General features: G+C 39.5%; 3 protein-coding genes across 4 annotated transcripts in view; 1 reads left to right on the forward strand and 2 right to left on the reverse strand.

The window, feature by feature from the left end:
- Positions 1-1,177, reverse strand: part of LOC108620115 (uncharacterized) — a 37,200-nt gene extending 36,023 nt beyond the window's left edge. For both annotated transcript variants that reach the window (XM_089472943.1, XM_089472942.1), the window contains exon 1: positions 1,037-1,177. In XM_089472943.1, the coding sequence (XP_089329069.1) occupies positions 1,037-1,154 (118 nt within the window). In that variant the 5' untranslated portion in view covers positions 1,155-1,177. The remainder of the gene's footprint in view (positions 1-1,036) is intronic.
- LOC108620116 (uncharacterized) lies at positions 322-17,069 on the reverse strand. The gene is made up of 6 exons (XM_018016996.2): positions 16,782-17,069; positions 16,427-16,693; positions 8,305-16,310; positions 8,088-8,228; positions 1,037-1,328; positions 322-974 (listed from the first exon to the last, which is right to left on the reverse strand). Exons 1-3 carry the CDS (start codon positions 16,851-16,853, stop codon positions 16,215-16,217), a joined length of 435 nt encoding a protein of 144 aa, XP_017872485.1. The 5' UTR covers positions 16,854-17,069; the 3' UTR covers positions 322-974; positions 1,037-1,328; positions 8,088-8,228; positions 8,305-16,214.
- LOC149267936 (E3 SUMO-protein ligase ZBED1-like) lies at positions 10,424-12,217 on the forward strand. Its single transcript, XM_089472941.1, has one exon. The coding sequence runs from the start codon at positions 10,424-10,426 to the stop codon at positions 12,179-12,181; it is 1,758 nt and encodes a 585-aa protein (XP_089329067.1). The 3' UTR covers positions 12,182-12,217.
- Positions 17,070-22,621: the final 5,552 nt, after the last annotated feature.

Raw genomic sequence — 22,621 nt, forward strand, 5'->3', positions numbered from 1 at the left:
GAAAAGAGAGACAGTGAGAGAGAGAAAAGGGACAAAACGCAAGAGAGTGGCATTCGATAAGAGGCGTAAGCCATAGAGAGAAATAAAATGGAAGAATGCCAAAAGAAAGATGGAGACAGAGAGAAGGCAATATACAATTTCCACCATATAGACTTGATATGACTGACTATATACATATATGTATGTAAACATTTACTCAAGTAACTCGTGAATATTCAAATTTCTATATAAATTTACAATTTTAGAATGTTTTTCACGAAAATACTTCCAAGTCCATGCGACCTGCTTGATAGCCATGAAATAAGCTGACAAATATATATGTATTTTACATAATCTTGTTATATATTTATCTGACATACATATATTCAACAGACATAAATTTTCAATTACATAGAACTGTGTTGACTGTGATTAATTTTGCAGGGATTTTGCGTAGCTGTTAGTTCCGTTCCTTTTCTCTCATTTCCTTCTCTATCTTTTCTTGCATCGATTTTTTTTTTGTATTTTCTTTTTTCTTTTCGTTTTAATTGTGTGTTCAAGTTCGGTGTGCAACGATATGCGATTCAATTACAACTGTAAAGCTGAGCTGAGGTGACTTGAACTGAGCTGAGCTGGCTTGCTCTTGGCCGAAATCATTATGAAGCGGGGCAAAAATTTGAGGCTTGCCACGCCCACGCGACGCCCATAACAAGCTACAAAAGAGACATGGCAACGAGAGTGGTGGCAACAGCAGCAGCAGCAGCTGCCAAAGTGAAAGCGATGCCACAAATCAAAGCCATCAGCTGCCCCCCGTTCGCTCGGTCTCGTGCCTCTCTTTCTGTCTCTTTCGCTCACCCTGCAACCGGTTCAAGCTAATGCTATGGCTCGTTTCGCTGTTGTTTTTGCCGTTGATGACTTTATGCACCACAATTCTCAAAGCGAAAGGCCGCGGCCAGGTCGACTCTTGATCGAGGTGTCACTTTCGCTGTCGCCCGCTAATTAAGTTGGGTCAGAGAGAAACAATAACAATATACATATGTATAGATGATGAACTTACCTTTTGGCTGGCTGCTGGCTTCCTGCTTGGCTGCAGCGGCAGCCGGCGGCTTGGCCATGGCCAATGAGCAGCAGCCCAGCATCAGCATTAGCTTCAGCATTTGATGTCCCTTCAACATATTTCGTGTTTAGCGCTCGTTTGTTTTCTTCAAATTGTCGATATTGATAGTGGGCAACAATTGTTGTTGTTGTTGTTGTTGTTGATTGAAATCGCTTTTCGTTTATCGTTTAGCTATGTATGTGTTTATTTAATTTGCTATTGACCTGTTGATTGCTGCAGCAGCTGCATTTCACTTTCATATTGAACAGCAGAAAAAGGCAAAAATAAAAAAAATAAAAAACAATAAAAAATAAAATAAGTTGATAGTCAGGCTAAGGAGACAACGGCAGCGGCAGCAGCAGCAGCAACAACAACAACAACAACAACAACTTTAGCAGCAAAGTGAAATTTTTGCTGGCTGAGAAGCAGGCAACTCACACACACACACATGCACAGCAGTGGCAAGTGAATTGTGTGTTGGGGTCACGCACTCCTGTTGCCAGTTGTTGTTGCCAGTTGTTGTTGCTGCTGCCAGTTGCTGGCCATAAAAGTAAAAAGTATTTTGTTAAGCGTGTTTTAGCAGCAGGCCTTAACAACAACAACAACAACAGCTGTTGCTGATTTTTATGCTGTTGACGTTGCTGCAACTGCCACTTGCCACAACGCCAACAAAGCTTGCAACACTATGCACAGTTATTTTTCTCTTTTTTTTTTTTTAAGTATATTTCTATTTTTTATAAACAGGAAACTATTAGCGCGGAACACACAGCGAGAAGCGAGAGAGAGAGAGAGCGAGAGGGAGAGAGAGCAAACAAATTGCTCACAATTTATATTTTTTATTGTTATTTTCTTAAGTGTATTTCTCAAGTATCGTTATTAATTTGCATTTTATTAATAATTTTATGGCACTTGTTGCTATTGTTGTTGTATCAATTATGTTACTCAATTTTCGTTTTCGTTTTTCTTTTGTTTAGCTGAAGCACTTTACAGTTTTGCTTAATGCGGAAATGCCGCCCAATCAACACTCGAAAAAAAAAAAAAAATACATTGGCAAAAAAAAAAAAAAAAAAAAAAAAATAGTGTGTATGGAAATAATTTAAAGTAAACACAAAGTAATTTAATGTTTATGTCCACAACACAGTAGAAAACGCGCACGAAACGCGGCAAAAACGCGCGTAATTGCAGGATGTGGCCAGATTTCGCGCGTCCGAAGGTGGCTCAACACTTCCGTGCCAACAGCAAACACACACTCACACACACACACACGCACACACACAGGCACTCCTGCACGCATTTGCATTTTGTTTTCTTTTTCGGGATAACGGCAAACACAACAAACCCAGCAATCGAGAGAGTCAAGCGAAAAAAAAAAAACAAATAGTCGAGTGAGAAACGCGACGATTGGCCAAGCGCTCGCTGCGAACGCCGTCAACTGTCTGAGCTGCGCGCAGGCGCCGTCAAACACTTTTAAAGCGCTGTAACAGCCGAGAGAGTGGGAGAGAGCGAGCCGAGTCGAAGCAATAATGAAGAGCGGCGTTAAGCTGCGAGAGAGCGCAATGGCAACAAGCACTGTGAGGGAGAGCGGGAGAGAGCGAGCGCAGTCAGGCAATAATTGAAGCTTCATGAATGAAGCGGCTCAACGATCAGCTGTGCTTTAAACCGGTAAACGTTGTAAGTGCTATGCGCAGCAATTGACGTTGCTGCGACTGCGACTGCTGTTGTTGTTGTTGTTGTTGTTGTTGTTGTTGTTGTTGTTGTTGTTGTTGTTGTTGTTGTTGTTGTTCTGGTGGCCAGCACGTGACGCATTCAATTGGCAGCCCACGCAAGAGATAAAAAACATATATCAGCTAGTCGAATTGCTAACGAAGAGAAGTCAATAAATTTTGTAGACTTTTGGTGATTGATTAAGTATGGAAAGGAACGCCGAAACGAAACAGAGAGAGAGAGAGAGAGAGAGAGAGAGAGAGAGAGAAATTGGGACAGATATATAAATTGCGTATAAAAAAAGATAAACATAAACAAGGAAAGGACTATGAATAGAGACATCAAAGGAAAAATTGAGAAAATTAAAGAAAGAGAAAGAAAGAGAGCCATTAAAAGGGATGAGAAGAGGGAGGAAGAAAGAGAAAGAGAAAGAGAGATTTAGTTAGAAAAGATCAACCCAGAAAAGATCAGTTTCGAGAAAGAATGATGGAAATCGAGACAAAGAGATGGAGAAATAAGAAAGGTTAAGATTAAGGTGGAGGAAATTCTGGAGATGAGATAAATTCGAGAGAGAATGATAGGATTAGAGTGAGAAAGAGAGAGACAGGGGGAGAGTGAAATAGAAATTGCGACAAATTTTAAAACTCCAGAGAATGATAGGAATAGAGACAGTGAGAGAGAGAGAGAGAGAGAGAGAGAGAGAGAGAGAGAGAGAGAGGGAGAGAGAGAAAGAGAAAGAGAGAGCGACAGGTGGAGAGGGAGAGAAAGTGACACAGAGAGAGTGACAGCCAGAGAGAGAGAGAGAGAGAGAGAGAGAGTGAAATAGAAATTGCGACAAGTAAAGAAAGAAAATCTCGTAAGAAATTTGAAATCTCGAGAGAGAATGATAGGAATAGAGAGAGAGAGAGAGAGAAAGAGAGAGAGAGAAAGAGAAAGAGAGAGATTAATTTCGGGTAAAGATAGAGATATATTTATAGAGAGAGGGAGAGATATGTACAGTAGACAGACACATCTAGAGATAAATCTCGAAAGAAAGAAATTCAGATGAAGAAATAAATCTCAAAAAAAAAGAAATTATCTTTATCTTTTCTCCAAATTTAACCCCTTCGTGAATTTGTATTATTGAAATATACCCAGCTATAGTCTTGAGCAGATCGTTTTCAGATCTTGTCAAGTAATGCTTAAAAACAGTTAACTTGATTTTTACCGATCTGAAGCAGTTAGAAATTGTGGAACACATATGCATAGATATGCCATAATAAATTGCTTGAAGTTATATTCAAATTAAAAATCTCATTTCAATATCTCCTCTGACCACTCCAGTAATACCCATATCTTTAGGTTTCCGAAATTTCTCTCCTATCGTATTTCCCCATAATTGTCGGCCAAGTCCATTGCCAAATTGATTGGCGTCAACTGTTTCGGCTCATGCGCGCTGACATGTAATTAATTTGGCCAGCTCCAGGCGGCCAACTGGATGCAAGTTGAGCGATTGATGCTGCACAGCGACGTGGCGATGATAAACAGCCTCGGGCTGCTTTGCATATTTTAAATACCTCAGTCGCATGCATACATACATAATGATTGGCAAATTAACGCACGATTCGCACATCCGAAATAACTGTTTGGGCTCAGACCCAAGCGAACGATTTGCATAAGATATGAAATCGAAATTAAAAACGCGTTTCTCATTTCCCTAACTAGACTGTGACAAATCGCAACAATTTGGCCATATGATGGTCGACATAATTGAAAGTTAATGAGAGATCATTTCGGAGATCTATTTTGAAGTGATCCAAAGTCTCTTCGTCTATCTCTCTCTCTCTCTCTCTCTCTCTCTCTCTCTCTTTGATTCACAATTCCAGTTGAAGCAATTTGCTTAGGCAAGCTTTGCATTAAGTAGAAGGAACGAAGACGAGGGTGGCTCAAAAAGTGGGTAAGTGTAAGGTGAAATGGCTTACGTGTTTATACAACTATTATTGAATAGGCAACTCTTTAAGCCACCCTCGTGGCACCCATATGCATATCAATAACCACAGCTTGAGGAAACTCTTTGGGCTACCCATGCCAGCGATGTGACTCTGCGCTTTCAGCAATGTCAAATTGCACAATTGCAATAGCTGCAACAACAACAACAACAACAAGGACACAAATCACATTTGCTCTCAAGGCGTCGCGATGGCTGCCATTGGAAGCAAAGCGCGAATACAAAACAAATCGGAGATGTGAGCTACAAAATAACAAACAAAGCATTGTTGAGTGCATTGCAGCCAGATGATGTCATTGATATGGCACAGTTTGCAAATACCATTAGCAAATACTACATACAATATTATGCACACATGGATAGTGGATAATACATACATAGATGCATGTAGCAGGGATGAGTACAAGATACAGCTGACACCAGCAATCCAAATGGGAAAGGAATTTGCAGAGAAGAGCGAAAGAGCTGCATGAAATGTATATAAATGTATCTGTATCTGTATCTGTATCTGTATCTGTATCTGTATCTGTATCTGTATCTGTATCTGTATCTGTATCTGTATCTGTATCTGTATCTGTATCTGTATCTGTATCTGTATCTGTATCTGTATCTGTATCTGTATCTGTATCTGTATCTGTATCTCTATCTGTATCTCTATCTGTATCTGTATCTGTATCTGTATCTGTATCTGTATCTGTATCTGTATCTGTATCTGTATCTGTATCTGTATCTGTATCTGTATCTGTATCTGTATCTGTATCTGTATCTCTAACAGTATCTCTATCTGTATCTCTATCTGTATCTCTATCTGTATCTCTATATCTATATCTATATATATCTATATAAACATCAGTTAACTTTATCCGCCTCTATCTGTATCTGTATCTGTATCGAAATGCGCATGCTAGCCGTCGCGCTGTGTTTGGCTCTGTGCACTTGCCAGATTCGTTGACCGCAACTAAAATGCTATTGACCAAGTGACTCGGTTGTTTGTCGGCTGCTTTGCCTGTGCATCTGTGGCGTATCTCTTTTTACATGGCAGCGTGACACTATTCGAGCTCAGCTTCGATCGGCGCTGTAATTGATTATTTTAATTGCTTCGCACTTGATTGTCTCTGCCTGAAGCGGCTAATCAATTTGTTCAGCACTCGCGTGCACTAGTCCCTCTGTCTCCCTCTCTCTCTCCCTCTCTCTCTCCCTCTCTCTCTCTTTTGCTCTGTCTTTCCTTTCTAGGGTGCTGCGGCACGCATTGAACTGTGGTTAAACGCCCACTGAAGGTCTTCGGCGCAGCTCGAAGCTCACAGCGCACAGTTCGTATCTTGAATGTATCTCAGTATTTGTATCTGTGTGTGTGTGTGTGTATGCGTGAGTGTGTGTGGGCGCTCTGTGCCCGCTCTGTGCGATGTTTCCGCCAAGGCGCAATGGCATTGCGCAGCTCTTAGCGCTAATAGCAACGCATTCGCTAGATGCCACAGAGATAGCGCCGCGCGGGGCGTGCCTCAAATCAGGCTTAAAAGCAATTACGCACACTGCAATGTTGTCAACGTTGGCTCCGCGTCCAACTTCCTGCTCCGAGCAACTGCGTCTGGGATGCGAAATCTCGCACAGACATGCCAAAAAATAAGAAAAATCGAGGAAAAGGCGAAAAGATAGTTTCGCTGGCAGTGCATTAGCCTGGCCAAATGCCAGCCAAACAGTCGCATTGACCAACTGCCAGACAAAGTAGGAAACAGTAAACAAGAAGAGGAGAAATTGGAAGAGGAAGAGAAGTCAACAGCAAAACTATTTTCAAATTAAATTTAACTTTAACAGTAAGTTTAAGCGTTTAACATGCAGTTAGCTGATATTTAAATGCGTAAAGGCTTTGCTGCATTCGCAGGTGCTTCAGTCAGGATCAAAATTGTGTGAGAGAGAGAGAGTAAGAGGGGGAGATAGATAGCGATATATGCAAATCTTTCTGGCCAATCAGTTATTGGCAACCGAATGAATTATTACGAAGTGCTCAGAGCATTTCAGTTTCATTAGCCAACGACAACGCGACAACCAAACAAATGATGAGTGTTCCCCAAGCAACTCGATCCAAGTATATATATATCTATATATATACACATATATATCTACCTATGGTGAGCTCTTGGCACATCGACTGGAAAACTGACGCCATTTGAGTTTCCCAATCGAAGCGGAAAATTAATGAAAGCATGAGACGATGCAGAGATAGATAAGGATTATTAAGTAAGAAAATTGACACGTTTATCTCTCTCTATATACACACAGAGATATGCGTCTATATATCTGCATATCCAACTGATAAATCGTCGCTAGACGAAAATATCTGTTAATGTAGGATGTCACATTGAGAAAGAAAACCGGGCTAGAGTACTTCGGCAGGCAGTAATCGACTCAAAAGATACCCCGTTCTCTATGTGGAGCTCAGCCTGGATATCTTTTGCGAACATACAATCCTACAGTCTCTTATTATGGAATGGTTTCTTATTAATTATATCTATCTATATATAGTAACTTTGTTATTTGTTGCCTTTGGATAGGAAAGTCGAAAAGTTCATCCATCTTTATAGCCTTTATAGTTTATATATAGCTTTTACAGAAATGTAGGAAGCTAAACTGAGGATGTAGATAAACAATTCTAAATCATTTCAGCTGTTAGATGCATTTAATATATGTACTATAGTACATATATGAATAATTCATATATTATATCCATTAGTATCTCTTAACATCTAAAGTTGACTTTACATGGGTAAATATTGGATGATTGCATTGCGAGAAAATCTAGCTTATGAGGTAGAAAACCTCCAATAATATTTAATGGATATAAGAAAATCCATAATCTATATATATTTATATGTATAATTACTTTTCATATAATACCAGAAATGGTTAATTTTTTCAGCTTTTGCTGAACATAAATTCAACTTAAGCTTTGCAGCTTTCGTTACAAGCTAGAAAAAAGCTTTACAAAGTTGTCGACAAAGGTTTATGGCTTCGTTTGGTTCAAGCTCAAAAGTTGTTCTTCAAAGCTCAGCGAAAGCGCTGCACGAAAGCTCAGAGCCAAACCAACCGTAAGCAACTGCTTTAAAGTTGGGCTAAGACAAGTTTGAAAAAGCCTAAACCACTTTTCATGACAATTTGCGGTAAACACGCTAAAGCTCTACCGTAAAGCTTATTAGGGTTATTTAACTAACAAATGGAATACGTTTAACTAAACTGACTAAACTAATACAGCTTTGCTGTCTGAAGCCGGGATATAGGGATATATATAGATGCTGTAAATAGGAGAAACTGTAGTTATATACATACGTCCAATCCAGATGGTCCAGGCAATCGGAATGGTCAAGCACACGCCCAGAAGCATAGGCGCATTATTCAGTAACAGCAAGTTTTCTGTTCAGATGAGAAATACAGAAACGTCTGTATTCCCATCTAGGACCAGACATCCGACTGTGTGACAAAACCGCAATAGTTTTATGGTTAATAATAGAATAGACAATGTTATATAGCGAGAGCATGGCATTACCATTATATTTAAGCTCTTTTTCACGAATACGCGTAGACAAAAATTTTATTTTGAATTTTGAGAAAATTAAAAAAAAAAAAAAAAAACAAAAATACATAAAATTTAGTTTTACTCCGACGGGAAATTTTGTTAGAATGACGATACGAATGTTTGTTACAGGCTCTAAGGGCCCAAACTCTGATCTCATGGCAATCTTGATTCGTTTCGAAACGAAAAATGTAGCCTACTATTAAAATAAATATTTAAATATTATTTATTTCAGTTTAAAGCCTTTCTGATATAATATAAATCGATAACATAAATCATAATAAACATAAATCGATATATAATCAAATATTAAATATTTAATTAATTTTTATTTAAACAAATTTTTAATTCAAAATAAAATTAATTTATTGTTTATCGTTAGCTTTTTTATTGCAAAAACTAAAAAAAAAAAACACGCAATCTAAAAAATATATTAAATATTTTTTACTGAAATTAAGCTAAAAATATTGCAACGAACACTTCTCTATTGATATATACAATTTATATATTTTATGTTGAATTTTTATTTAACATTTATATTATAATCGAAACACTTTCAACACCGAGCCAGGGTAACTTCCAGTCGGTCATTTCTGTGCTGAACTTTTTCTAACTCCAACTGCAAAGGAGGCGAAACGGAGATTGACAGATGACAGAAGTTAAGTCTAGTTGACTTTCGAGATGAAACACAGATGTCCAACTCAAAGAGGGGAAGAAGTGAGAGAGAGAGAGAGAGAGAGAGTGGCAGTGGGAGTGGAAGGGAGAGGAAGATGAAGAGAGCGGGCGCCGGAGATAGAGCAGGTTATTAAAATGTTGATTGATGCAATTAATTAACTCGGAATTGGCTGGTCGAGGACGCAGCCAAAGGAACATGGGCGCCCATTAAATGCAACCAGAGATTATATGTCAATTCTATAAATAATAACGGACAGTAGCGAGAGCAACAAACGCCACAATAAACGGATAATGAGGCGAACAATGAACAGCAGCAACAGGAGTCGGGCAAGGGCCAGGAGCAAGTGCGGGAGCGAAAGCAGGAGGCATGGGGCATGAGGCATGAGGCAGTCGGCAGCAATTGTGGCAGGAAGCGCTATCATTACGTCCATTGGCCATCGCATCCTGCGTGCGCCGGACTTCGGGCGCATTATTGTGGCAGCGATTTGTAGGCGGGCAACACTTTGGAATGCTCCATTTAGCAAATGCCGACCGCAAAGCGGGCTGAGGCAGACGTTGCGTGGGCAGGGGACGGATCAGATCTAAGCTAAGGACAAAACAAATGACGCGCAGCGGACGAAGGGGAGGGGGCCACCGAACAGACGAACTGACGGACTGGCGGACGGGTGGACGGAGAGACAGACAAATAGCATTCGCTTGAACGGGGCGCTTTGATTAAATGCGCGCTTGATTTGAAAATGATTTCATTAATTAAACGCGTCCGCCCACCCGTTGGCCAGTTGACCCCTTGGCAGCGCGACCGTTACGATTTTCCGCTCCCTATAAGTGTTTGTTATTTTGACATTTAATTGCAAGTGTTCGGACATCTGATCGAATTCGTTTTGTTTGCACTGGACAAATGGCAAACGCGCTCAATTGGCCAATCTCCATTATTAATTTCTGCGCTCTAAATACATAATTCAACAGCAATAACGGTAATTTTGCATTGACCAATGCCGTTTGATGTGTAGAAATTAGTGTTGGGTTGCTCATGAGTGAGTGAACAAAAAAGAGTTGTTCACTAAACTGAGCAACTGATCATGTTCCTCTCGAATTGTTCTTTATTGCTCACTTGTTCTTTTTTGCTCACTTGCTCACTATTGCTCACTTGTTCTTTTTTGCTCACTAGCTCACTTGTTCTTTTTTGCTCACTTGCTCACTATAGCTCACTTGTTCTTTTTTGCTCACTTGCTCACTATAGCTCACTTGTTCTTTTTTGCTCACATGCTCTTTTGCTCAGCTGTTTTTCAACACTCACTGTTGCCTTTGATCATTTTTACGTACTGTTAGCTCATTTTGCGTTCTTCCGTTTTTTATTGTCTTCAAACTCACATTTTCGTGTTAGCGCCAACTTTTGTTTCGCTTTTAAAAATTCATTATGTCGCTAATCCGGAAGCACAGTGAGATTTGGAATCATTTTGAGGACATAGGGAGTCAACAGGCCAAATGCAAATATTGCAAATGCATCATTAGCTGGAAATCGCAGAGCAATTTGAGCCGGCACCTTAAAAGCAAACACCCTACAGCTATGGAGCCCGTTGCTCGACAGAGCGAGGAGATAACGGTTGTTGTACAAAACCCTCAACCAAAAATTACAAATTTTGTAAATAAGCCGTTGTCAGATGGAAAAGCAGAACAAATTGACCGCCAGCTTGTGAAAATGATCGCCAAGGGTCATCACGCTTTGCGATTGGTTGAAGAGCCGGAATTCAAAAAGCTTATTGATGATGTCTCGCACGCTCCAGGGTATAAGCTTCCCACAAGAAAGACGTTAACCACCTCTTTGATACCCAAAGTTCGTGATGAACTTTTGGGACAAATTTTGGACAATTTGCGAATGGCCACTGCGGTATGTCTAACAACAGACGGCTGGACATCACTCAGCAATGAGAGCTATATAGCAGTAACTGTGCACTACATAAATCAGGATAAAACAGTGCTACAATCACACACCATTGCTTGCGAGGCCTTTGAAGAGTCACACACTTCAGAAAACCTTTTTGGTTTCCTCAAAAAAATTGTTGGCAAGTGGGAGTTACAAAATAAAGTAATGGCTATAGCTTCGGACAATGCCCACAACATTGTTGGTGCTATAAAATTGGGCAATTGGAAACAGGTGAGGTGTTTTGCGCACTCTCTAAACATCATTGTTCAAAAGGCTTTGGAGAAAATCAGCAGTGTGCGCACGAAAGTAAAAGCTATAGCAGAGTACTTTAACCGTAGCTCATCAGGGCTAAAAAAGTTAAAGGACATGCAAACTATGTTTAACTTGCCACAACTGAAACTCACGCAGGATGTACCCACAAGGTGGAATTCCACCTTCAAAATGTTTCAACGACTGTCGATGTTGAAAGAGGCAGTTGTAGCAGCCCTCTCCACACGGACGGACCTTATTTTGTCCCCAGAAGACTGGAGTTTGATAGAAGGTGTACTTCCAATTTTACAGCCCTTCTATCAACTAACGGAAGAGATCTGCGCGGAAAAAAACGTGACGCTATCAAAGATAATTGTCTTAGTTGGGTTGCTGCAAAAAAAAATGGTGACACTAAATGCGTCTATTGCAAGCCATACATTGCAGGAGGTTATCGAGACGCTCATTTTTGAAATGGATGGCAGATTCAGAGAGGTGGAAACAAATGTTTTGTACGCAGAAAGCACCATTCTGGATCCAAGATTTAAAGGACGAGTATTTAAATCAACAGAAGCCTTTCAAAACGCGGTTTCTGACATAAAAAAAAAACTGACAAAAATGCGCACCGTTGTCGCATTGAATGAAGTTGTCCCAGCTGAAGAATTGGGTTCTACTGACAAAGACGACATCTGGAACGAGTACGACAATAAGTTCCAACAAGTAAGCCAACCCACAAATACAATTGCTGCTGGTATTCGAGAAATGGATAAATATTTAGCTGAAGAGTATATATCTCGGAAGGCTGATCCATTGGAATGGTGGAATCAGCGAAAAATGCAATACCCGCATTTATATACATATATGCTAAGTCGCCTATGCATAGTTGCAACATCTGTGCCATGCGAGCGCATATTTTCCAGTGCTGGTGAAACAGTAACCAAAAGACGGTCCCTGTTGAAGCCGACCAATGTGGAAAATCTTATGATTTTACATAATAACATGTAAATTTTTATGTATGTTCCTAAATAATAGTATTTTTATTTAACGAGAAGACTAATATTCCCAATGAAGGGAATTTCTTTAACTTTAACTTGTTGTTTTTTATTTTCTAATTTAGTTTTAAGTACAAGTTTTATAGAACATAAATACTCCCAATGAAGGGAATAAAATCTATGAATAAAGTTTTTGGTTTGTTTTGTTAAATTAGTTTTAAGTACAAGACTTATAAAAATCATTAAAAAAGATTTAAAATGGAACATAACGTATTTCATTGTCTGTTGTGTGAAGAATTCAGTAGCTTTGAGCTGTTCATGAACAGTGAGCAACTGAGCAATGTGAGTGAGCAATGTGAATGAGCAACTGAGCAAAGTGAGCGAGTCGACTCACTTCGAAAAAAAGAACAAGTGAACATGTTCACCAAATTGAGCAACGTTTACCCAACACTAGTAGAAATTGACTTTTGTAGACTTGTAACAATATTCACATGAGTATTTCCCACGCAGCAGAGTTAAGCAGCTGTGCCAAAGCACAAGGAAATGAAATGCAGGAGAGTGGGTGAGAGAGTGTCTGCGTGTATACACTTGCATGTGTGTGTGTCAGTGTGCGTGACAATTATTGCTTGTCACTGTCTAGCATTGGCTCTAGCTCCACTTACACTAAAATCAAAGAAGAGAGGGAGAGCGAAAGGCGCTTTATTAACAGTTATGCGTATGTGCTGCTTGTAGCTTTTGCTTTGCCCAATGACAGCTGATGTGTAGAAATTGAGTTCTGTAGACTTGTAAAACTATTCAAATGAGTACGACTCAGCCTGCAGAGCTCAGCAGCTGTGCCAAAGCACAAGTAACTGAAATGAGGGAGAGTAGGTGATGGCAAGAAATATGCATTATTAGCATGTGTGCGTGTGTGTGGGTGTGTGTGGGTGTGTGTGAGTGCGTGTGCTTGACAATTATTGCTGGTTACTTTCTACCATGAGTTCTAACTCCACTGACACCAAAATCAAATGAAGAGAGTGAGAGAGAGAGAGAGAGAGCGAAAAGCGCTTTGTTAACAGTTATGTTTATGTTCATATGCATGCTTATTGTACTCTTTAGTATGATTTTCTGACACTGCACGCTCTCTTGATTAGTCGGAAGCATTTACCGCTATACACACAAGTATATTACAGTGGCTCAGAATCGACTATTTACGCAGTCAATGCGGCAGGTAACATGAGTACGCCAAATGCGGATTGCAGCAAAAACATTTCACGCATACCCCGTGGCCAAAGGAAGCGTGGGTATGCCATGGTATTATGTTACGCCTGGCAAATTGCTTTAGTCCCTGATATTTGACCCCCATTTGATTTTAACAGATTACGCTCAAAGTAACTAATTATAGCAAATGAGTTGTTGTACAACATTAAATTATAATTACGCTTGGCTGTGGGCTGGGTTATTCGATAAGTAGGGCGAGCAGGAAAGCCACAGACCACGGAAGAACACGTTCCTAAAACTAATTAAAATCAATGTTGTGTGCAATCAAATGGGGTTTTAGTTTACTTTTTCACAGTTTTTTTTTTTTGTTGATTGTAAAACATGACGCAGACATTTATTAGAGAACAAACTATAAATTAAGCGGGTAAGCCAAAAGTGATTAATATGTTTCACTGAAGAAATTCCCTTTAATCTGCTGAAAATTACGAGATTGCCATTTATAACATTAGTCCTTTATAAGAAAAGAAGGTGGCTATGGGAGAAGGACATTAAAATTCCTATATATCGGCTGTAATAAGCCTTGGAGAGAATCTGTAGTAGCTTGAATTGATTTTGATGGAATAAGTCTACGGAAACCTATATAAAATACTCAGATATACCTCAAATGTTCATATTTAATATTTACCCTCACATTCGTTATCAGATGTGTTGGGGCCTAGATATAGATAAGCTATAGACAGTAAGTAAGTAAAGTAATGTAAACAATAAACAATACAATAGGAAATATTCCCTATTGGCCAATGAAAGCCCTTACTACTCATTTCCCATATGTACAGGGTATATCCGCTACCTGATACTCACAGATATTTGAATTCAATTAAAATTTATTCGTTTTGGATCTCAAGTTTTTTTATTGAATTGTCAATTTGCATTGGCAGCTGCGCTCGCTCGTGATAATGATTTTCATCATGATCATGATCATTGGCATTCTCATTGTCGTTGGCATTTGGGGCCAGTGATGCAGCGACCCATTAGAGCCATAAATAGTCCGTAGGCACGCTTCCATTTGGGGCTGCCAAACTGGCTAACTGGCCAACTGGCCAACTGCTCAACTGGGCTAATTAATTTCCCTCTGCGTGACTTGAATGGGAAAGTCAAGTTTGCAGTGGGCGGCGGTTGGCTGCCTGTACTTGTATAATGCTCTATACCCTGTACTCGCTTCCTTTCGATTGGCAGCTGGCGAATTGAGTGTGAGTAATGATTAAATGCTTCTCTGGCCACGCCCACCCAATGATTCATGAGGCGTGAGCCAGAGGACACCCCGTTCTCTCGCACTCCTCGTCAGCCACGCGCTCTCTTAAATTCCCCCCAGACCGCAGCCCCGCTTAAGATTGATCAGTTAAAGCAGCAACACACACAGAAACACACACACACAAACACAGAGGCACACTCGTGCCTGCTTGCTCCTTTAAGTTGATAAGCTCAGGCAGCAGGCAAGTTAATCTGTAACTAGCTGAATTACACCAACACAAAAAAACACAAACACACACACACACCGAAACAGAGTATAAGAGAGTGAGCTGCGCTTTAAACTGAGCGCGAGGGGGGGTGGGCTGAGGCACATAAAATGCAGTGAGATATGGCGCAGTTCATTAAATTAATAAATATACTATGTATGAGCACACACACACAGACACATAGAGAGAGCAAAAGAGAGAGAGACGTAAGCGAGGTGCTTAACAGAATGGAGACTCTGGCAGACGGCTGACAACAACAGCAACAACAACAGTAAACTGTAACAATAACATAAATAAACAAGCTTTAAATAGACGTTGGGCCAGCCAAAAACTTCATCAGCTGCCAACAAAAGTTACAGCAACAACAACAACGTCAACGGCAAAAATCTCAAGGTAAATTATGCAAAAAGTGTTGGCCACGAGGGGAGGGACGGGGCGTGGCAGTACGGCACGGTCGTTTAGAGTTAGAGGCAGGCTAACGCATAAGTTCAAATTTACAAAAGTTAACAATGGCAACAGACGTCGCCAGTGCGGCTCATTGGAGAACTGGAGACTACAGTCCCAGAGCGTCTTAACTGTAGTTCGACGCTGGAGGCCAAATCAGTTGACAGACAGGCAGACCGACAAATTGTGACGAAGGCCAAAAAATAAGTTGCAAAGTTCAAACTTAATCAGATTTGCACGAAAATTGACGTTAATAGCCAAATAAACTAAGGCTATATTTAGATACATTTTTATAGTATTTTGGCTTGAGTAATTTCTCCCGATTTCAATTTACATACATATTTTCTAAGAGCTTTGATTGGCGTCATATGTTGCACTTGGTGCTTGCTGTCTCTTTCGCATTCATAATGCAAGTCTCCAGCACTCGCTCTCCACACGCTCTTCCACTCTCTCTCTCTCTCTCTGTCACACTCTTCGGTTCATGCTCAGCTATTTGGCACCTTGCAATCGCACGCGTTCATGACATAATGGATAAAGCGCAGTTTCGTCTCTGCTTTGCGCTCTGCCCGCATTTTGCTGACCGAATTCGATAACTGAGCGTGTTTACAGTTCTGCCCTTTATCTATAACTAATTGATAAGCTAATCGGGCCACAAAAACAAACTGAGCAATAATTTAGTATGTGACTCTTAGCTTAACTAGCTTACTTAAGACTTTATTCCACTAGACACTCACACATACACATATACAGAGATACACACACACACGCACACATACATGCACACATGGACACATTCAATTGACACTAGCTTAAGATAATACAAATAGCGCCTAGTTCAGCGCGTCCACACAGCCTCTTGATCGGAGGGGTAGAGTGGGGCAGCGTCTAGACCGTTTGGGTAGCCACATCGCGCTGGCAAGTGCGTTTATAAAAGCTGTAGGCCTCCAGGCCATTGATGCTAAATATCGTAAGACCAAAGAACTGCAAGGAGCACAGAGAGAAAGAGAGAGATGAGTTCAAATATGTATATGTACATACATATGTATATCTATTTTATGTTTGTATATGTAAGTATAAGAGACCGAAGCTCAACTCACCGCGGCGGCCGTATAAGCATTGACGCTCAGGCCGAGCACGAAGTTAGAGGCAAGGAAATGGGCGATGGCCAGGGTCGCGTGCACGCCCAGCGACCATGACGCCGAGTTCCATCGCCAGCTCTGACCGAGCCGCAGGTAACGGCAGAGCAGCAGCGTCAGCGTCACAGCGAAGCCAAGGAGAACGACGATTATGTAGAAACAGCCGCGATAATTGCTCAGCCGCACCGAGCTGCACACGATGCAGAGGAAACCAATGAAGGCGCACAGCTGAATGAATGGCAAAGAAGAAGAATAAGAAGATGAGAGTGTTGCCCGCTATTGCTGTTCTTGTAGGCGTGGCCGGTGAATTACTTACCAGGCAAACAATCTTTGAGATTCCGCGAATGCTGCGCAAATACTTGCGATCGTAGTCATGATTAACGGACATGTCCAGAGCAACGACAGTTGCCAAAAAGCAACACCAAAACCAAAACAAATCACGAAAAAAAAAACAGAAAAACAAAAGCACTACACTTGCTAAAAGGTAAACAGTTAGCAAGCAACAACAATAACAAGAAGCGCGGCCTGTGCCCACAGAAAATCACATTGCGTGCGGCAGCAAGCACAAAATGCCACTGGCGACGGCGAAACGACTGAAAGCTTAGAACAACAGCAGCGGCACGTAAGCGAGCGAGTCAGAGTGAGCGCGCAATACACAACTACATGCACACACACGCACACACACATGCCGAGAGAGAGAGAGAGTGAGAGCGGCAGGCAATCGACTTGCTCAATTCGTAGAGCGCACTCTGAGGTGCTCACAGCCAGCGGCCGTCAGTCGAAAAAAATTTGTACCAAAAACAAAACACGCTAAGTGTACCACTCTCACGCAATATACACTCTCATGTATACATATATAATTTCCGTGAAATTTGTGAGTCATCTAAACAAAATTATTTGAGACTATATGTTTGGTAAATTTAACGTGCAAACTACTTTTAATTCAACATATGAAATATACAGTTTAGTCATCACATTAAGTGTACCAATGCAACGATCTAGTGTACCATAGAGTACCAGTTTTGGTACATTTGTGCTCGCGGCTCTCTGGCGTGCATTTAGCTCTCTCTCTCTTTCGCTCTGTTTTTATTTTGTGTACTCTGATAAACTCACTCAACGCCAAACTTGCTTGGACAAGAAGCTTATCAGCTGTCGATCCGTTACGCTCAGTTCAAATTCGCAGCGCTGAGTGGCCTTCGGCCTTCGATACGCAGCATAGATAAATGAGTGCTTAAATCTGTACACATACATACACATGCAAGTGTATATGTAACTACTAATTTACGATTGGATGGATTCTCACTCTCGCGCTCATTGACGTGAGTCATTTACATGTGGAAATGCATTGCATACTCTGTGATTCATTCCACCACACTCCAAATATAAACAAATGAGAAAAATCGTTAAGCATTGGAAAAGTGGGCATTCAACTTACATCGACTTACGCATGCTTTGACAAAGTATGCATATATGCACATATGTATATACAGATATATTTATCTACGTACTCATATTAGACTATTGGTGATTCGTCTTCATCCACATGCATGTAGACTATATTGGCTGGCCTGCGTTAGTATAAGAGTGCTCTGCGTCTCGCTCTCTTTAGCATGCAATATTTCGATATGCAATGCAATTTCGATGTACTCCAATTACTTGCCTGAGTGTGAGTGTGAGTGTGAGTGAGAGAGCTCTACATTTGTATATCTTTATACTCTTTCATGTGAAAGCCTGCGATATGCATTCCAATCGGAAAGTACCCCATTTGTATGCTCGTTAGTGTATATCTCAACGCCGCATCAATTGAGTAACATATTTATTTTAATTGATTCAAATTCACTGTGGTCGGCATTAGATATGTTGTTGATTTAGTTTTGTTTTTTGTTTTTTTTTTTTTTCTATATACATACATATACATTCTTTTTGGGTGAGGGACGCACCCGAAGTGCCCCACTTGGCCAAGGTCACGCGGCCCCAAATTCGAACGGAAACATATGGCTTAATATATTTAAGTGATATGCATGGGTGGTTATATATGGAAAGCGAATCTCTTGAGAAGTCGAACAGCTCAATGTGCAGCTGCAACGGAAATGGGAGCAAGCGCAACAAACCGGAAGTGACATAATGCTAAACAAGTGCTAAGCCATTCGTAAGCCTTCCATTAGAGTTAAGGATAAGGTAATTGGAGTGATCGACTCCCTCTCTGTCGCTTTCATTGGGTAGATATGCTTAAAGTGTATAAGAGATTCTTAGCTTTGCTGACGTATAAGAGATTCCTAGGTTTGACTTTGTAGACTTAAGGATAGCTGAGTTAGGGCTTGGCATGAGTGCGAACGAGACAGCGAGTGAGTGGATGAAAGAGTAGAAGCAGAACTAATCATATGCCCTATATATTTATCTCTTTATGTGTAAGTATGTATGCACATATGTATGTATGTGTGACTGTACTCTTAGTAGTTATTAATCTTGGTACACAGTTTAGCTGCTATCATTTTATATATTTTTTATATATATATTTATTCAATTTACGGTTCAAGTTCAAAATAAATTTAAAGTTAAGATATTTATTTATTGCTATAAATTAGATTTTCTATTTATATAATATAATTTATAATAATATATTTATATAATATTAGCGACGCCTAAGTAAAATTTGATAATTGGTTTTGCTATCATATCACATGTCATTTAATTTGTATCAAAATCAAACTTCAAATCAAACTAATTTATATTAATTTTTTGGTCGATTTATATGCAGATAGAACCAGGTGGATCATTCAACTAAATTTTTGCCCAAATTAACTTTATATATCGAAAGGATATTTAAATACTGTCAGGATGCGATAGACGTGGAGAGATTTCAAGCAAACTAGTTTCTGTCTTATGGAATTTCTATTGTAACTAATTATAGAGCAAACATTTTGAGCGTCTCTATGTTGAAGTTCTTGTTTATAGGGTATTTCACAGTCGTTATCATTTGGCTTTCGAAACTTTTTTCGTGCTATAACATGGACTTTCATCTCTAATGGACTCTACTTAGTGAAACAAATCGCACTCACACACACTGACAAGCCCATGCTTGTATGTATGTATTCATGTATGATTATGTCTACATTTACGTGCACATGCTCAACTATAAAATATTATTATTTTGATTATTGAGTGCGTACCGCAAATTAGTAAATGGCTTTTCACAGCATTTAACTGCAGTTCGACTTCATTTGTTGTACTTTAAACCCATTGAAATGAGGAAATAACTGGGGTAGATCGGCTATGTGCAACGGCATGCAACAGGCGGGTGGAAGAAGGTGTGAGGAGGTATATGTGTGTATTTTAAATAGAAATAATAATAATAAAAAATATATATATATTATATACGCTATTAAACATTCTAATTAAAAATCATTTGTTTTTTTTTTATTTTATTTTTTTTTTATTTGAAATAAAATAATTTAAAATTTTAATATGAATAATATTTTAGAATTTTTACATGATAAAAAATTTAATGTGTGTTTTTTATTTATTTTTATACCCGTCCAGTCAAAAATTAATAAAAAATAATCAAATATTTGGCCAATTAACAAACGCACGTGCAGCAGCTTCAACAGCATCGTATGCGTGTGCACACATACATTCAAACTTCTTCTAGAAACATTCGTTGAATCACATCAGCTGTTAGTTTCGTTTAGTTTTGGTAGATGGCGCAGCAGCAGTGAATCTATTTGAGTTTTGCCAGCGCCACTAGCAGAAGTGAGGTGGCGTAGTGTGTTAGCTGCATGACGCTCGATCGAGAAGTCGCGGTTCGAATCCCGATCTCCCGATCGATGCAACTGATGTTAACTTTTTTAATTGTTTCGAAATATTTTTTGGTATTTTATTTATATTTTTATTTTCGGGCAATAATTAAAGCCAATTTAAACAATATTACATCGTAGGATTCTCATTATGTGGATAACGTAGATTGTTTACGTAATATTGAATTAGCAGATTTTTGTCAAGCACCTTCAATTGCTGGGCAGTTATCAACTCTGGCAGCTTACGATTCTTAAATTTTACGGCAAACATAAGATCGTTTTCGTAAGGAAATGCGGCTAAGATAACGTCTGGCTTGAGACCGCGTTCAAAGCCATTATTGACAGTGGCAACAAGCTTCTTGTGTTTCTTTAAAGAACGCAGCATTACTTTTCTTGTGTCATTCGTGTTATTGACACTGTCTTCTCCCATAACCACCGAGTTCAACTCACTGTTACGTGGACGTCCCTGCAATAAGAATCAATGGTAGCTGGCGCATTGACACAAAAAGGAAAACTTACCCGCCGACGCGGTAGAGTACGTTCTGGTGGTTCTGGTGGTACTGCTCCTGCAATAGATGGAGCCGCAGCAGCGCTAGTAACACTGGCAGCAGAAACCGCTGTTGGAAGACAAAATATGTAAAATGTATCCATATATTAAATAAATGTATACATATTAATTAAATATCTAAATTTAACACTTACGTTGCATATTCTGAGCGGGAGAAACCCTTCCGTCGAGTATCTAAATTAATTCACATTTAAAATAATTAATTAATTTACATTTAGTTAATATTCGAAAATGTAAAAATGTAAAAAATATAAAAAATTACCGATTCAGCTTTTAAATTTCGTCTTCCCATTTTATTGTAAGACGGTTAATTTTTACAATATATTTGAAGCTATATCAGCATATTTGAGTTGACATACAAGTGTGACATCAACCACGCAGACTACTAGATTGTTTGATGCTGAGCAAGGCACGAACATATTTCAGAGGTGCGCAAGCGAACTTTCGTTATCGGATTTTAAAAGAACTAGTTCGATTTTCATACCCTGAACCCATTGAAAATGGGATGTCAGGGTATAATGGTTTTGTGAAAAGTATGTAACAGGCAGAAGGAATCATCGCAGACCCCACAAGGTATATAAATTCTTGATCAGGATGACGAGCTGAGTCGATATAGCCCTGTGCGTCTGTCCGTCCGTCCGTCCGTCCGTATGAGCAAAAGGATCTCAGAAGATATAAGAGCTAGAGAGCTGAAATTTGGCATGCATACTCGTGTATACCATAGGCAGTACAAGTTTATCTTATTTTTTCGATAACTTTTCGACATTGTTTTTTCAGCCTAATTTGAAGCCTTTTAGACCTGGAGACTTCAAATTTGCGTTGTATATAAAGTTAATGGATACAAAGATTTTGCAATCTACAGAGTTTATATACCACGCCCCCTTCGCCAACAATTTGTAAAAAAAACGCATTTCAAGTACTAGAGACTTGTGCTTTGAAATGTACACATATATTCCCATATGATTACGCTCTGAAAGTTTCAATAAGATTGTATGTCTATAAAAGAAAGTATTCAAGAAATAAATTCTCATAATATTCCTCACATTGCAGCGCAGCCCAAGCGCAGCCGCTGCTAACTGCGCAGTCAGCAGAGCGCGTGCTTATAAGTGCATGTGTATGCAGAATGATTAGAATATTAGCTTGGAGGGTTCAGGGTATCTCCTAGTCGAGCAGTCTCGACTAGAGCCTTCTTACTTGTTTAAAGTAAAATATCGCATATTAATAATTTTACAATATATAATAATTTATATATTAATTTTAAAATAATAGGTTTATATTTTAAAATATTAAATTATTATTAATATTATTAAAAAATAGATTAATATTAAATTCAGACATATTAAGTGGATATTAATTACTTAAGATTGTAATATTTAAACACCTATGATAATTACCTGAAATCTAAATACTTTTGATTTTTCGATACTTCAACCTATTGCCCCTTGAGTAGGACCTTTAGTCCGTAAGCCGCATTGTAAAGTGTGCGTACATGAATATTGTTAATTCTATAATGATGCTGGGTATCCACTAGTCAGGCATACCCTACTCAAGCACACTACGTACGTGCGTGTGATTTGGCTGACTGCGTGGTTAAGTTTCGTCTAGGTGTTCAAACGATTTCCACCACACGCAAACACTAAAGAGTCAATTGCCAGCTGTGTGTGTGTGTGTGTGAGTGTATGAGTGCGTTTGTGTGCGTGACCTTTGCTGCTGCTGCATTGGCTGCCATGGCTGCCGTTTGTTTTCGATCGCGCTGAGTGCACTTCACAAATTCGCTCACCGTTTGTTCCCCTG

The sequence above is a fragment of the Drosophila arizonae genome, chromosome X (genome assembly GCF_054131065.1).
Source record: "Drosophila arizonae isolate 15081-1271.41 chromosome X, UAZ_ARI_1.0, whole genome shotgun sequence".
Classification (NCBI taxonomy): Eukaryota; Metazoa; Arthropoda; class Insecta; order Diptera; family Drosophilidae; genus Drosophila; species Drosophila arizonae.